This window comes from Nerophis ophidion, linkage group LG04, assembly GCF_033978795.1.
Source record: "Nerophis ophidion isolate RoL-2023_Sa linkage group LG04, RoL_Noph_v1.0, whole genome shotgun sequence".
Taxonomy (NCBI): domain Eukaryota; kingdom Metazoa; phylum Chordata; class Actinopteri; order Syngnathiformes; family Syngnathidae; genus Nerophis; species Nerophis ophidion.
This window is the reverse complement of record NC_084614.1, coordinates 79,507,370-79,523,744: the sequence shown is the minus strand read 5'-3', so window position 1 is coordinate 79,523,744 and position 16,375 is coordinate 79,507,370. Positions and strand designations below refer to the sequence as shown.

Below are 16,375 nucleotides of genomic sequence, written 5' to 3'. Positions count from 1 at the left end.
CCACAAAAATATGTGTTTATTAAAAAAAAAACAAATGTATTTTAAATAAATGTTATTGGGTAAACCCTTACTATAAGGTTTTATCTATAAAATATGAAAACAATTATAATGGTAAACGACTGATGTCTGTAAGCACCCTCCGTTGAGAGGGCAATCAGGTTTCTTGCGACAGTTACATTCCTTATTGGTTTCAGAGTCGTTTAGTCTGGGGGTAGGCAGTCCTTTTGTAATTGCTTTCTTGTGGTTTGAAATGATTTGTTGCATGTTATTCATACAGCTGTAGGTCAATATAATGTTGTTCTTGTTGAATATTTTTCTTAGGGTGTTGCCTTTGGGGAAGTGTTTGTCGATCAGAGTGAGGAACTTGTGGCCCATATTGGTTGAGACATTTTTGCTGAATGGGGGGTTGTACCAGATGATGTCGCAAGAAACCTGATTGCCCTCTCAACGGTGGGTGCTTACAAACATCAGTCGTTTACCAAGCAAAGGTAACACGCAAGGACATTAACACATCCGACACGTACGTAGGATTAACCGAAGGAGCGTTCGAAACCAGATGGAATAATCACAAGGCCTCCTTTAGAAACCAGACTTTGCGGAATTCTACAGAACTCAGCAAGCACATTTGGAACCTCAAAAACAATAATGTTGAATATTCAATAACATGGCGAATTCTTGCATCCAGCACACCTTACAACAGTGGTAATAAAAGATGCAACCTATGCTTAAAAGAGAAAATGTTTATTGTATATCACCCAGATCTGTCATCCCTCAACAAGCGCAGTGAAATCATTTCATTCATGCCGCCACAGACAAAAAAAACCCCTCCTAGGTAACACATGAGCCAATCACCATGCTCTTACGCCTGCCTGTACCCACCCAGTCTGTGTCCTATATAAACCATTGTATGTGAATGCGTCCATTAAAATCTTCTGATGATTGAGGGAACCCCTCATGAAACAGTTCTGTAGCGATGAAGTAGTCTTGTGATTTTTCCCACACCTACATATTGCGCTCTACCACGGTATCAAGCACTATTCTCTGGATAATCCAATCAAGACATATATATATATATATATATATATATATATATATATATATATATATATATATATGTATATATATACATACATACAAACTTTTTTTAATAAACACATAAAAAGTTTTTATGTATGTATATATATACATATATACACACACTCATATATATATACATATATATATATTAAAAAAGTTTGTGTGTATATACACACAATATAGATAGATTGATTGATAGACAGTGTATATATTTGTATATTATATTTATGTATAGATGGATAGATAGTGTGTGTGTAGTGTGTATATATATATATTTGTATATATATATATATATGTGTGTGTGGGGGGGGGGAAAAATCACAAGACTACTTCCTCTCTACAGAACTGTTTCATGAGGGGTTCCCTCAATCATTAGGAGAAAAAAAAATATCTCCTGATGATTGAGGGAACCCCTCATGAAACAGTTCTGTAGAGATGAAGTAGTCTTGGGATTTTTCCCACACCTACATATTGCGCTCTACCACGGTATCGAGCACTATTCTCTGGATAATCTAATTAAGACATATATATATAGAGAGAGAGAGAGAAAGAGAGAGAGAGAGAGAGAGAGAGAGAGAGAGAGAACATAGATAAATAAATAACGTTATTTATTGATCAACTTTAGGGCGTTATTAACTAAATAATAGTTTTAAATGATGTAATCATTAATAAAATTAAAGGTTTTGTGTAAAGCACTATATGTACGTATATATTAAGGGTTCATGTATCTTATCTAATATAAAGTGTTTAAATAAATTATTGACAGTCAATGATGTAAATGTAACAAAGGTCATGTGACACAATAATGGGTGTTGTCGACTTTAGTCAAACAAGTGGTTTGTTATTGTTGTTGTTTAAATGTGAGTGTCGACCAATCAGGAGGCAGCTTGCTGGATGTGCTGCGTGGGCGGACATTCCCAAGCAATAAGTGACTTTAAAGAGAGAAGAACCTTGGATTTAACGGCTGAGTGGAGATTTATGGACGCATGAAAGGCTCTTTGTGGGCAGCCTGACGCCATTTTACAACCACGCTGTCCTCTTCCTCTTCTTCTTCTTCTGCACTGTGGCCACAAACACAAAGAGCGCGTTATGGATGATAAACAAAGCGCCAAAAAGAGAAGAGCCGCACCTTCCGCTTCCTGCAAATGTTGTCAGGTGACCTCAGGACAATCTCACAGGCCTCTGTGGAGCTGCTGCTGCTGCCCCCTGCTGGGCCAAAAGGGGAAATGCACCCTTTCAAGTTAGATGATGTATGGCTTGCTCTGATGGTGACCTTCTTCTTCTTCTTCCATCCTCAAAGGCCACCCACCGCATGTCCGGAACAACTGACCGCTTGTCGTCTGCCGCTCTGATGTCCGCGCTCACAATGGACCGTCCTTCATGGCGCCCAACAGAACTTTCCTCTCAAAGGCCGCACTTTCTTCTCCTCGCACGTCCGGTCTCGGCCGGGAACATTTACTTCTTGTCCTTGTCTGTCCTCTCAGCGGATGAACATGTCAACAACACAGGAACTCAGTTTGATGTGTGTTTGTATTTAATACGGAGCCATCCATCCATCCATTTTCTACCGCTTGTCCTTTTCAGGGTCGCTGGAGCCTATCTCAGCTGCATTCAGGGGGTAGGCGGGGTACACCCTGGACAAGTCTTTTAACCCAGCATGAGACTTTAAACTGTTTTTAACTTTTTTAAACATTTTAACTGCTTTTATCTAACAAATTGCTTGTTTACATGCTTTTTTCAATCAATCAATGTTTATTTATATAGCCCCAAATCCCAAATGTCTCAAAGGGCTGCACAAATCATTACGACTACAACATCCTCGGAAGAACCCACAAAAGGGCAAGGAAAACTCACACCCAGTGGGCAGGGAGAATTCACATCCAGTGGGACGCCAGTGACAATGCTGACTATGAGAAACCTTGGAGAGGACCTCAGATGTGGGCAACCCCCCCCCTCTAGGGGACCGAAAGCAATGGATGTCGAGCGGGTCTAACATGATACTGTGAAAGTTCAATCCATAGTGGATCCAACACAGCCGCGAGAGTTCAGTTCAAGCGGATCCAATACAGCAGCGAGAGTCCCGTCCACAGGAAACCATCTCAAGCGGAGGCGGATCAGCAGCGTAGAGATGTCCCCAACCGATACACAGGCGAGCGGTCCATCCTGGGTCCCGACGAGCGGTCCATCCTGGGTCTCGACTCTGGACAGCCAGTACTTCATCCATGGTCATCGGACCGGACCCCCTCCACAAGGGAGGGGGGGACATAGGAGAAAGAAAAGAAGCGGCAGATCAACTGGTCTAAAAAGGAGGTCTATTTAAAGGCTACAGTATACAGATGAGTTTTAAGGTGAGACTTAAATGCTTTTAGGGACCAAATGTCCCTTTGGGACGGAGGACCTTATTGTATTTCTAAGGTTTTATTATTATTATACCGCCGCCTCTTAGAGCTGTAATTTGACCCCCTTAAAATGCTTCAAAACTCACCAAATTTAACACACATATCAGAACTTGCGAAAATTGCGATCTAATAAAAAAACAAACCCCAAAACGCAAAATTGCGCTCTAGCGCCCCCGAGGAATAAAACACAGACACAACTGCTTGTAACTTCCGGTAGGAATGCCGTAGAGACATACAAAAAAAACCTCCATGTAGGTCTCACTTAGACCTACATTTCATTCATTTACATCTGTTGTGGAAATTTCTTAAAGACGATTCCTTAAGTGACAAATAGCTTTAAAATGATTTGTTAAAGTAACAAACAAATAATAACAAGCTTTGCAAAGCGAGACCAAACCAGAACGAGACATCCGTTCGTTCCCGCTTGTTCTAACTCCTTTAGAATTTGACATGACAATTATACATTCTCCATGGTCATTTACATACAGTACACCAGTGGAATGAATACCCAAAGTCCTGTGAAGGGGAGAGGGTGTCGTTTGCCCAGAGGGAGGGGGGGGGTTACTCAGGAAAGGGGAACAATTTAGCTCTGTTGGGGGTAAGGAAGAGGGAAGACACATGCCCACGTCAACTATAGTCCACATGTTACATGAAAGACACAGGAGACAGAGCTTAATCAGATAATAGATCTCTTGCCCTGTTGTCACATTCCTGAGCCCAATAAACAACTTTTGGCGACCCGTTCAAAGAACATCATCAATTAAAACGATTACAAGTAATTTTGCTATCACACATCCTTCAACAAAAATCAACAGGAAGTTGGCAATTACCCCTTCAAAACAAAAGTTTTGTAAAAACCCGTCACCTTTTTTTCAAACATTATCTCCTCTGAGCGCGTTTGTTGTGTCGGCTTCAAACTCGCACAGGAGAGAGAGTGAACCCTTCTGATTAAAAGTTGCAAAAATGGTTTCAATTACTGCTCCGGTTTTGATTTTACGAGCCTTCAAAGAACTGCTGCGCTGCTGCCGTCTCAAGATGGCCGCTTAAAAGCAGGAAGCACCAGCGTGACCACACAATGCAGAGAAGGTAGGTACTGTGCGGGTAAAGATATGTTGACTGGGTGAAAGAAGGAGGCACCAGTTTGACACCAGGATACAGAGAAGGTAGGTAATGTGCAGGTAAAGATATGTTTGGGTGATGGCAGGAAGCACCAGCATGTATGGGTGACAGAAAGAAGCACCAGTGTGACCCCAGGATGCAGGGAAGGTAGGTAACGTGCAGGTAAAGATATGTTGAATGGGTAAAGGCCGGAAACGCCAACAAAAGTCGGTCCCGTCCATCGCTGCTTGCAGCTTTAATTTTTAATTCTCTTTGCTATTTGGGCTTAATGGACCCTAATTAGAATAAAAACAACTGAGAATCATCTTTTTATGTGATGTACTTGCTTATTCTTATTTTTACACTTTTTTTTTCTCCAAATTCCATTGTATGTTATACTCTTCTGACACCACCAGATGGCAGTATAAGTGTCCACATACCGTATTTCCTTGAATTGCAGACGGGTATATAATATGTGTCTGCCGGGTCAAACTCGTTTCGCAAAATAATTAGCGCATGGTTAACATTACCGCCGGCTCAGGATTAACAAACTCGTTTCACAAAATATTATTTTTATTAGCGCATGTGTAGAATTTCCCCTGGTCAAACTCGTTTTGTGAAATAATTAGCATAAGCCTAGGATTTCCGCCGGGTCAAACTTGTCACGTCACGAGTGACACTTCACCTGTCATCATTTTCAAAATGGAGGAGATTGATTTCAATCATTTTAAATCGCATAAAGGGAAGAAGATTAAGAGCTATTCAGTAAGATTTAAGGTCCAAGCTATTGAATATGCTAAAAAGAACAGTAAGCAGCTATGTTTTATCAATATACCGTAGCTGCGTGTGTCAAATATGAGTCAATAAATGACTCCCGCCTCCTGGTGGTAGAGGGCGCTAGTGAATGCAGGGCATACTTGGTCAACAGCCATACAGGTCACACTGAGGGTGGCCGTATAAACAACTTAACACTGTTACAAATATGCGCCACACAGTGAACCCACACCAAACAAGAATGACAAACACATTTCGGGAGAACATCCGCACCGTAACACAACATAAACACAACAGAAAAAATACCCAGAACCACTTGCTGCACAAACTCATCCGGGACTACACTACCACCTCAACCTTGTCCCCCACAAACCCCGCCACCTCAACCTCTGCCCCCGAAACCCTATATCCCGAATTCAGAGGTCTCAAGGTTGGCAAGTATGTTAATAACAATCGAAATGAGCTAGGTAGAGCGTTGACATTGTCATTATTTTAAAATCTTCCATAGTAGTGTTGTCTCAATACCTAAAAGTATTTAGATACTTTTCGGAACTTTTTACTATTTTTCTAAATAAAGGGCCAAGTGCGGCCCGCGAGACATCACACGATCGGCCCGCCTAAATTTAGTTCCCGGCGTACGGATTCAGAGTGATTCAGCCGCCCCCGTTCGGGCAAGGAAAGACTCAAAGGTCAACGACCGTGAAGTTTCATATGGAAGGAACTTAAAGCCCCACTTAAGAACTTTCAAGTTTTGGTTGATTTTGTCGGCGCCAGTTCAGCCAGAAGAAAGACTGGATCGAACACGATGTGAAGGTAACGACATATTTTAATCTCAACTCAAAAAAAGGAACAAAGGAAAGGCGCTCACAGAGAAGGTACAAAAACTTGGCTATGAAACAAAACTATTACTACAACATAAACTATGGACATAAAACAAAACTTGCAAACTATGGCATGAATAACAACATTTACGGGGAATGAGAAAAGAGCATGGATCATCAGATGTGTAGAGGATGATGTCGCCAGGCTGACTGCCTGGCAACTACAGGCTTAAATAATGCATTTCCCATGGGCCTGGGCGACTATTTAGAAAAAAAATTTATTGAATTTTTTACTGAATGACGATGTGAAGGTAACGACATATTCTAATTTTAACTCAAAAAAAGTTAAGATTAAAATATGTCGTTACTTAAGGCGCTCACAGGGGAGGTACAAAAACATGGCTGTGAAACAAAACTATAACTACAACATAAACTATGGACATAAAACAAAACTTGCAAACTATGGCATGAATAACAACATTTACGGGGAATGAGAAAAGAGCATGGATCATCAGATGTGTAGAGGATGATGTCGCCAGGCTGACTGCCTGGCAACTATAGGCTTAAATAATGCATTTCCCATGGGCCTGGGCGACTATTTAGAAAAAAAATTAATTGAATTTTTTACTGAATGACGATGTGAAGGTAACGACATATTCTAATTTTAACTCAAAAAAAGTTAAGATTAAAATATGTCGTTACTTAAGGCGCTCACAGGGGAGGTACAAAAACATGGCTGTGAAACAAAACTATAACTACAACATAAACTATGGACATAAAACAAAACTTGCAAACTATGGCATGAATAACAACATTTACGGGGAATGAGAAAAGCGCATGGATCATCAGATGTGTAGAGGATGATGTCGCCAGGCTGACTGCCTGGCAACTACAGGCTTAAATAATGCATTTCCCATGGGCCTGGGCGACTATTTAGAAAAAAAATTAATTGAATTTTTTACTGAATGACGATGTGAAGGTAACGACATATTCTAATTTTAACTCAAAAAAAGTTAAGATTAAAATATGTCGTTACTTAAGGCGCTCACAGGGGAGGTACAAAAACATGGCTGTGAAACAAAACTATAACTACAACATAAACTATGGACATAAAACAAAACTTGCAAACAATGGCATGAATAACAAAATTAATGGGGAACGAGAAAAGAGCAAGGATCATCAGATGTGTAGAGGATGATGTCACCAGGCTGACTGCCTGGCAACTACAGGCTTAAATAATGCATTTCCCATGGGCCTGGGCAACTATTTAGAAAAAAATCTAATTGAATTTTTTACTGAATGAGACACCCGGAATGGGCATGAAAATAAAGAATGTGGGATTAACAACACTGCAAAAATTGAAATCTAAGAAAGATTAAATATCTAAAATATAGGTGACATTTGCTTATTTTCTGTCTGATAAGATATTACAGCTTGTTGCTGAGATTTGATGACCTATATTGAATTTTAAAAAAAATGCTTGAAACTGCCTGGCAACTACAGGCTTAAATAATGCTGTGGTGATTAACATGTGCATGAGTCCAAATGAACCAGGTGCGTGACACGACAGGTGAAAACAAATTGGTAGTCATGGTGACGAAACAAACAAGAGTGCCCAATGAGTCCGAAACCAAACAGAACGGGACGACAAAACATGACAACTTGTTTTGGAAAGTCTTGACAAGCCGAATTTTCTTGTTCTATTGGCAGACACATTTGCTTACTTCAAATAAAATACCCCTCATTTTTGTAATTGTTTTTCTTGTTTTTGAACACTGAATCTTTGCAGAGTATGAATGATAAAACACTGAATATTGACAACATATGAACGTCACACCCACTCTCCATCCACGTATTTTATAATCCAGCAAAACACGACAAAAAAATGCAACTAACACAGCTAAACACAACATAATAGTGACAGTCCAGTCCATAGTGGATCTAACATAATAGTGAGAGTCCAGTCCATAGTGGATCTAACATAATAGTGAGAGTCCAGTCCATAGTGGATCTAACATAATAGTGATAGTCCAGTCCATAGTGGATCTAACATAATAGTGAGAGTCCAGTCCATAGTGGCTCTAACATAATAATGATAGTCCAGTCCATAGTGGATCTAACATAAGAGTGAGAGTCCAGTCCATAGTGGATCCAACATAATAGTGAGAGTTCAGTCCATAGTGGATCCAACATAATAGTGATAGTCCAGTCCATAGTGGATCTAACATAAGAGTGAGAGTCCAGTCCATAGTGGATCTAACATAATAGTGAGAGTCCAGTCCATAGTGGATCTAACATAATAGTGAGAGTCCAGTCCATAGTGGATCTAACATAATAGTGAGAGTCCAGTCCATAGTGGATCTAACATAATAGTGAGAGTCCAGTCCATAGTGGATCTAACATAATAGTGAGAGTCCAGTCCATAGTGGATCCAACCTAATAGTGAAAGTCCAGTCCATAGTGGATCTAACATAATAGTGAGAGTCCAGTCCATAGTGGATCTAAAATAATAGTGAGAGTCCAGTCCATAGTGGATCTAACATAATAGTGAGAGTCCAGTCCATAGTGGATCTAACATAATAGTGATAGTCCAGTCCATAGTGGATCTAACATAATAGTGATAGTCCAGTCCATAGTGGATCTAACATAATAGTGAGAGTCCAGTCCATAGTGGATCTAACATAATAGTGATAGTCCAGTCCATAGTGGATCTAACATAATAGTGAGAGTCCAGTCCATAGTGGATCTAACATAATAGTGAGAGTCCAGTCTGTAATGGATTTAACATAATAGTGAGAGTCCAGTCCATAGTGGATCTAACATAGTAGTGATAGTCCAGTCCATAGTGGATCTAACATAATAGTGATAGTCCAGTCCATACTGGGTCTAACATAATAGTGAGAGTCCAGTCGATAGCGGATCTAACATAATAGTGAGAGTCCAGTCCATAGTGGATCTAACATAATAGTGGCAGTCCAGTCCATAGTGGATCCAACATAATAGTGATAGTCCAGTCCATAGTGGATCTAACATAATAGTGAGAGTCCAGTCCAAACTGGATCTAACATAATAGTGTGAGAGTCCAGTTCATAGTGGATCTAACATAATAGTGATAGTCCAGTCCATAGTGGATCTAACATAATAGTGAGAGTCCAGTCCATAGTGTATCTAACATAATAGTGAGAGTCCATTCCTTAGTGGATCTAACATAATAGTGGGAGTCCAGTCCATAGTGGATTTAACATAATAGTGTGAGAGTCCAGTCCATAGTGGATCTAACATAATAGTGTGAGAGTCCAGGCCATAGTGGATCTAACATAATAGTGAGAGTCCAGTCCATAGTGGATGTAACATAATAGTGAGACTCCAGTCCATAGTGGATCTAACATAATAGTGATAGTCCAGTCCATAGTGGATCTAACATAATAGTGATAGTGCAGTCCATAGTGGATCTAACATAATAGTGATAGTCCAGTCCATAGTGGATCTAACATAATAGTGATAGTCCAGTCCATAGTGGATCCAACATAATAGTGAGAGTCCAGTCCATAGTGGATCTAACATAATAGTGATAGTCCAGTCCATAGTGGATCTAACATAATAGTGATAGTCCAGTCCATAGTGGATCTAACATAATAGTGATAGTCCAGTCCATAGTGGATCTAACATAATAGTGATAGTCCAGTCCATAGTGGATCCAACATAATAGTGAGAGTCCAGTCCATAGTGGATCTAACATAATAGTGATAGTCCAGTCGATAGCGGATCTAACATTATAGTGAGAGTCCAGTCCATAGTGGATCTAATATAATAGTGGCAGTCCAGTCCATAGTGGATCTAACATAATAGTGATAGTCCAGTCCATAGTGGATCTAACATAATAGTGAGAGTCCAGTCCATAGTGGATCTAACATAGTGAGAGTCCAGTCCATAGTGGATCTAACATAATAGTGAAAGTCCAGTCCATAGTGGATCTAACATAATAGTGAGAGTCCAGTCCATAGTGGATCTAACATAATTGTGATAGTCCAGTCCATAGTGGATCTAACATAATAGTGATATTCCAGTCCATAGTGGGTCTAACATAATAGTGAGAGTCCAGTCGATAGCGGATCTAACATAATAGTGAGAGTCCAGTCCATAGTGGATCTAACATAATAGTGGCAGTCCAGTCCATAGTGGATCCAACATAATAGCGATAGTCCAGTCCATAGAGGATCTAACATAATAGTTTGAGAGTCCAGTCCATAGTGGATCTAACATAATATTGAGAGTCCAGTCCATAGTGGATCTAACATAATAGTGAGAGTCCAGTCCATAGTGGATCTAACATAATATTGAGAGTCCAGTCCATAGTGGATCTAACATAATAGTGAGAGTCCAGTCCATAGTGGATCTAACATAATAGTGATAGTCCAGTCCATAGTGGATCTAACATAATAGTGAGAGTCCAGTCCATAGTGGATCTAACATAATAGTGAGAGTCCAGTCCATAGTGGATCTAACATAATAGTGAGAGTTCAGTCCATAGTGGATCTAACATAATAGTGTGAGAGTCCAGTCCATAGTGGATCTAACATAATAGTGATAGTTCAGTCCATAGTGGATCCAACATAATAGTGAGAGTCCAGTCCATAGTGGATCTAACATAATAGTGATAGTCCCCCTCTAGGGCAGACTGTCATACTCCCTGCTCCAAATAGTCAGTGCACTAATCGAGACGCCACATATTTGTTTGTGCGTCACAGGACGTGACCATATTTGGTAAGGCGGTGTTATTTAACAGAGAGAGTCACTCCTGCACGTTAAGCTGAAACCTGAGGTGGGCGGGGGTTGGGTTGAGGGTGCTCAGGGGGGGCATTGAAAGGAACTGTTGTTATTTGTTTTTGCCAAGCGTGTGGCGTCTCCACAATGAGGCGGCCGGACTAACAGGTTCTGGCCGCCCGGGGGCGGACCCCGTGTTTTGGCTTAGGCCCCGCCCCTTTCCGAGAGGTGATATCTACCTGCTCTCCTCCAAACCCTCCCCCCTACATCATTGCAGACTCACCCAGCCTTGCGCCTCGGAGACCAAAAAGCAGCGGAGGAAGAGCCATGGTGTCAGCGGGCTTCCAAATCCTGGGCGCCGCCTTGGGGATCCTCGGCTGGATCGGGGCCATCGTCACCTGCGCCCTCCCCATGTGGAGGGTGACGGCGTTCATCGGCAGCAACATCGTCACCTCGCAGACCATGTGGGAGGGCGTGTGGATGAGCTGCGTGGTGCAGAGCACGGGTCAGATGCAGTGCAAGGTCTACGACTCCATGCTGGCGCTCACCTCCGACCTGCAGGCCGCCCGCGCCCTCATGGTCATCGCCATCGTGGTGGGCGTCATGGCCATTCTGCTGGCGGTGGCCGGGGGCAAGTGCACCAACTGCGTGAAGAACCCGGCCTCCAAGACCAAGGTGGCCATCGCCGCCGGCGCGGTCTTCATCATCGCCGGCGTCCTCTGCCTGGTGCCCGTGTGTTGGACGGCACACAGCGTGGTCCGAGACTTCTACAACCCGCTGGTGGTCAGCGCCCAGAAGAGGGAGCTGGGGGCGGCGCTCTACATCGGCTGGGGGGCGGCCGCCCTGATGATCATCGGGGGCGGCATGCTGTGCTGCAACTGCCCCGCCAAGGGCGAGGAGTCCTACACGGCTCGCTACAGCGCCGCGCGCTCCGATGCCACGGCGCCGGCGTCCGGCAAAGAGTTTGTGTAAGGGGACGAGGATGAAACGTTTACTGGGACTTTATAGTCCGCGTGGACGGACAGGAAGTTGTTTTTGTATACGCGCACCGTATTTGTACAAACATTGTTATCACCAACCCTTTTGAAACATGATTTCTTACTGCTGATGTTTCTCGTAAATAAATATTTTGTTAACAAATGACACCGCACGCCTTTTTCTTTGCACACACAGGATGCCGTTAGTGAAAAGAGGGCAGCCGTGTTTCTTGTTGGTCAGGTTTAGGCGCGGCACGCAAACGTTTTCTCGGTCCAACCCAACGAGTCACGGCGTCTGCTCGAGCAAATACTCAGAATGTTTTATTCACACACTATATCAGGGGTCTCGGACTCGTTATTTTGCGGCCCCCACCTTATTATGAAAGTTTAAAGGCCTACTGAAATGAGATTTTCTTATTCAAACGGGGATAGCAGGTCCATTCTATGCGTCATACTTGATATTTTCGCGATATTGCCATATTTTTGCTGAAAGGATTTAGTAGAGAACATCCACGATAAATTTCGCAACTTTCGGTGCTAAGAGAAAAGCCCTGCCTCTACCGGAAGTCGCAGACGATGATGTCACATGTTTGATGGCTCCTCACATATTCACATTGGGGCGGCATAGCTCAGTTGGTAGAGTGGCCGTGTCAGCAACTTGAGGGTTGCAGGTTCGATTCCCGCTTGTGCCATCCTAGTTACTGCCCTTGTGTCCTTGGGCAAGACACTTTACCCACCTGCTCCCAGTGTCACCCACACTGGTTTAAATGTAACTTAGATATTGGGTGTCACTATGTAAAAGCGCTTTGAGTCACTTGAGAAAAGCGCTATATAAATATAATTCACTTCACATTGTTTTTAATGGGAGCCTCCAACAAAAAGTGATATTCGGACCGAGAAAACGACAATCTCCCCATTAATTTGAGCGAGGATGAAAGATTTGTGTTTGAGGAGATTGATAGCGACGGACTAGAAAAAAAAAAAAAAATTACAAAAAAATATATGCGATTGCATTGGGACGGATTCCGATGTTTTTAGACACATTTACTTGGATAATCCCTTATCTTTCTATTGTGTTGCTAGTGTTTTAGTGAGTTTAATAGTACCTGATAGTCGGAAGGGCGTCCCCACAGGTGTCTTGACGCTAATGTCTCAGGGGAGTCGACGGCAGCTATGGACGGCACAAGCTCAGCTTTTCTCCGGTAAGAACTGACTCTTTAACCACAATTTTCTCACCGAAACCTGCTGGTTGACATGTGGTCAAATCCATGTTCTCTTGATCCATAGGAAAGTTTCACCTCCAGGAATTTTAAACAAGGAATCACCGTGTGTTTGTGTGGCTAAAAGGCTAAAGCTTCCCAACTCCGTCTCTCTACTTTGACTTCTCTAATATTAATTGAACAAATTGCAAAAGATTCAGCAACACAGATGTCCAAAATACTGCGTAATTATGCCGTTAAAGCAGACCACTTTTAGCTGTGTGTGTGTGCGCAGCGCTCATATTCATAAAAGCCCGTGACGTCACGCGTATGTAATCGCCCTGAGAAGGGAGATGTTTTAGTTATACAGACACAAGGACACGTTCTGTACACGTCTGTAAGGACTGCTACAATCAAACATCAAAATTGTATACATGTACACAGTATTTGAAGATGTCTCAAGTAAATACAAAGGTTCATCCCATACAGTAAGCCCACATTGTTTGAGTAGCAAAAGTCACTAATCATTCCTTAACATAACAAATTACACTGAATTATTCCCAGAAACTCTATAAAACACACATTTAAACAGAAATACACGCAGATTAATAATGAACTACACACAGTAACTTTGTATATATCCAACACTGATGACGCAGCTAGCATTTGCCTCGACATCGGCAGTTAGCATTAGCTTTAGCATTAGCTTGGTCATATATAAAGCCTTGTCGACTGAAAAGACACAATTTATAACAATATACTCTTCCAAACATGTTTTAACAGTACAAAGATACATTCGGGGGTAAAACTATTGACATAAAAATACTTGTACCTGAGAAGGGAGATGTTTTAGTTCTACAGACACAAGGACACAACTTGGTTCTGTGCACGTCTGTAATGACTGACAGGAAGTCACGTGTCCTCTTAGTATAGCTCCCAGTACAACGCGCCCCCTGCTGGAGTCGCCCAGTATTACAATGGCTCTTATTAATGCTGGAATTACAACCAAATTAACTCCCTATATTACAAATAACGGTGCTCTACTGTTGCCATTTAACAATCAATCAATCAATCAATGTTTACTTATATAGCCCTAAATCACTAGTGTCTCAAAGGGCTGCACAAACCACCACGACATCCTCGGTAGGGCCCACATTAGACCAAGGAAAAACTCACCCCAGTGGGACATCGGTGACAATGATGACTATGAGAAACCTTGGAGAGGAGGAAAGCAATGGATGTCGAGCGGGTCTAACATGATACTGTGAAAGTTCAATCCACAATGGATCCAACACAGTCGCGAGAGTCCAGTCCAAAGCGGATCCAACACAGCAGCAAGAGTCCCGTTCACAGCGGAGCCAGCAGGAAACTATCCCAAGCGGAGGCGGATCAGCAGCGCAGAGATGTCCCCAGCCGATACACAGGCAAGCAGTACATGGCCACCGGATCGGACCGGACCCCCTCCACAAGGGAGAGTGGGACATAGAAGAAAAAGAAAAGAAACGGCAGATCAACTGGTCTAAAAAGGGAGTCTATTTAAAGGCTAGAGTATACAAATGAGTTTTAAGGTGAGACTTAAATGCTTCTTCTGAGGTGGCATCTCGAACTGTTACCGGGAGGGCATTCCAGAGTACTGGAGCCCGAACGGAAAACGCTCTATAGCCCGCAGACTTTTTTTGGGCTTTGGGAATCACTAATAAGCCGGAGTCCTTTGAACGCAGATTTCTTGCCGGGACATATGGTACAATACAATCGGCAAGATAGGATGGAGCTAGACCGTGTAGTATTTTATACGTAAGTAGTAAAACCTTAATTGCAGAAGAAGTCAGTGCAGATGAGCCAGTACAGGCGTAATGTGATCAAACTTTCTTGTTCTTGTCAAAAGTCTAGCAGCCGCATTTTGTACCAACTGTAATCTTTTAATGCTAGACATGGGGAGACCCGAAAATAATACGTTACAGTAATCGAGACGAGGCGTAACAAACGCATGGATAATGATCTCAGCGTCTTTAGTGGACAGAATGGAGCGAATATAAAATGACATAGGAATATAACTCAAGTGCCTACTCCACTACGTACAATCACTGAAATATACTACTAACTAAATTTACATCCCATCACACGTACACGTCATCATTATGCAATGTTTTCAAGAAAAAAGTCCAGGGAAATTTAAAATTGCAATTTAGTAAACTAAAGCGGCCGTATTGGCATGTGTTGCGATGTTAATACTTCATCATTGATATATAAACTATCAGACTGCGTGGTGGGTAGTAGTGGCTTTCAGTAGGCCTTTAATATCACAATTTTCCCGTCCAAAAACTTGCTGGTTGACGTAGAGAAACATGTTCGCTTGACCGCTCTGTGTTAAAGCTTCACAACAAACAAACACCGGCTGTGTTTCGGTGCTAAAGGCAGCTGCAATCCACCGCTTTCCACCAACGGCATTCTTCTTTGACGTCTCCATTATTAATTTTACAAATTGCAAAAGATTCAGTAACACAGATGTCCAAAATACCGTGTTATTGCGCGATGAAAAGAGACGACTTTTAGCCGTAAGTGGTGCTGGGCGTAATATGTCCCCTCCAACCAATAACGTCACAAACACGCGTCATCATTCCGCGACGTTTTTAACAGGAAATTCCGCGGGAAATTTAAAATTACAATTTAGTAAACTAAACCGGCCGTATTGGCATGTGTTGCAATGTTAATATTTCATCATTGATATATAAACTATCAGACTGCGTGGTGGGTAGTAGTGGCTTTCAGTAGGCCTTTAATATCACAATTTTCCCGTCCAAAAACTTGCTGGTTGATGTAGAGAAACATGTTCGCTTGACCGCTCTGTGTTAAAGCTTCACAACAAACAAACACTGGCTGTGTTTCGGTGCTAAAGGCAGCTGCAATCCACCGCTTTCCACCAACAGCATTCTTCTTTGACGTCTCCATTATTAATTTTACAAATTGCAAAAGATTCAGTAACACAGATGTCCAAAATACTGTGTAATTGCGCGATGAAAAGAGACGACTTTTAGCCGTAAGTGGTGCTGGGCTAATATGTGCCCTCCAACCAATAACGTCACAAACATGCGTCATCATTCCGCGCCGTTTTTAACAGGAAACTCCGCGGGAAATTTAAAATTGTAATTTAGTAAACTAAAAAGGCCGTATTGGTATGTGTTGCAATGTTAATATTTCATCATTGATATATAAACTATCAGACTGCGTGGTCGGTAGTAGTGGCTTTCAGTAGGCCTTTAAAGGGG

General features: G+C 42.1%; 2 protein-coding genes across 2 annotated transcripts in view; one reads left to right on the top strand and one right to left on the bottom strand.

Moving 5' to 3' along the window:
* LOC133550481 (uncharacterized) overlaps nucleotides 1–16,375 on the bottom strand; it is a 66,933-nt gene that overhangs the window by 27,242 nt on the left and 23,316 nt on the right. The window contains exons 3-7 of the mRNA XM_061896460.1: nucleotides 11,489–11,933; nucleotides 11,217–11,418; nucleotides 2,387–2,453; nucleotides 2,254–2,283; nucleotides 2,102–2,138 (exon numbers count right to left, since the gene is read on the bottom strand). Coding sequence (XP_061752444.1) covers nucleotides 2,102–2,138; nucleotides 2,254–2,283; nucleotides 2,387–2,453; nucleotides 11,217–11,418; nucleotides 11,489–11,933 — 781 coding nt within the window. The remainder of the gene's footprint in view (nucleotides 1–2,101; nucleotides 2,139–2,253; nucleotides 2,284–2,386; nucleotides 2,454–11,216; nucleotides 11,419–11,488; nucleotides 11,934–16,375) is intronic.
* On the top strand, nucleotides 11,178–12,076 carry LOC133551978 (claudin-4-like). The gene has a single exon (XM_061899195.1). It carries the CDS (start codon nucleotides 11,261–11,263, stop codon nucleotides 11,903–11,905), a length of 645 nt encoding a protein of 214 aa, XP_061755179.1. The 5' UTR covers nucleotides 11,178–11,260; the 3' UTR covers nucleotides 11,906–12,076.

Coding starts and splice junctions, on each gene's coding strand:
- LOC133551978 (XM_061899195.1), top strand. CDS start 11,261: ATGGTGTCAGCGGGCTTCCAAATCCTGGGCGCCGCCTTGGGGATCCTC.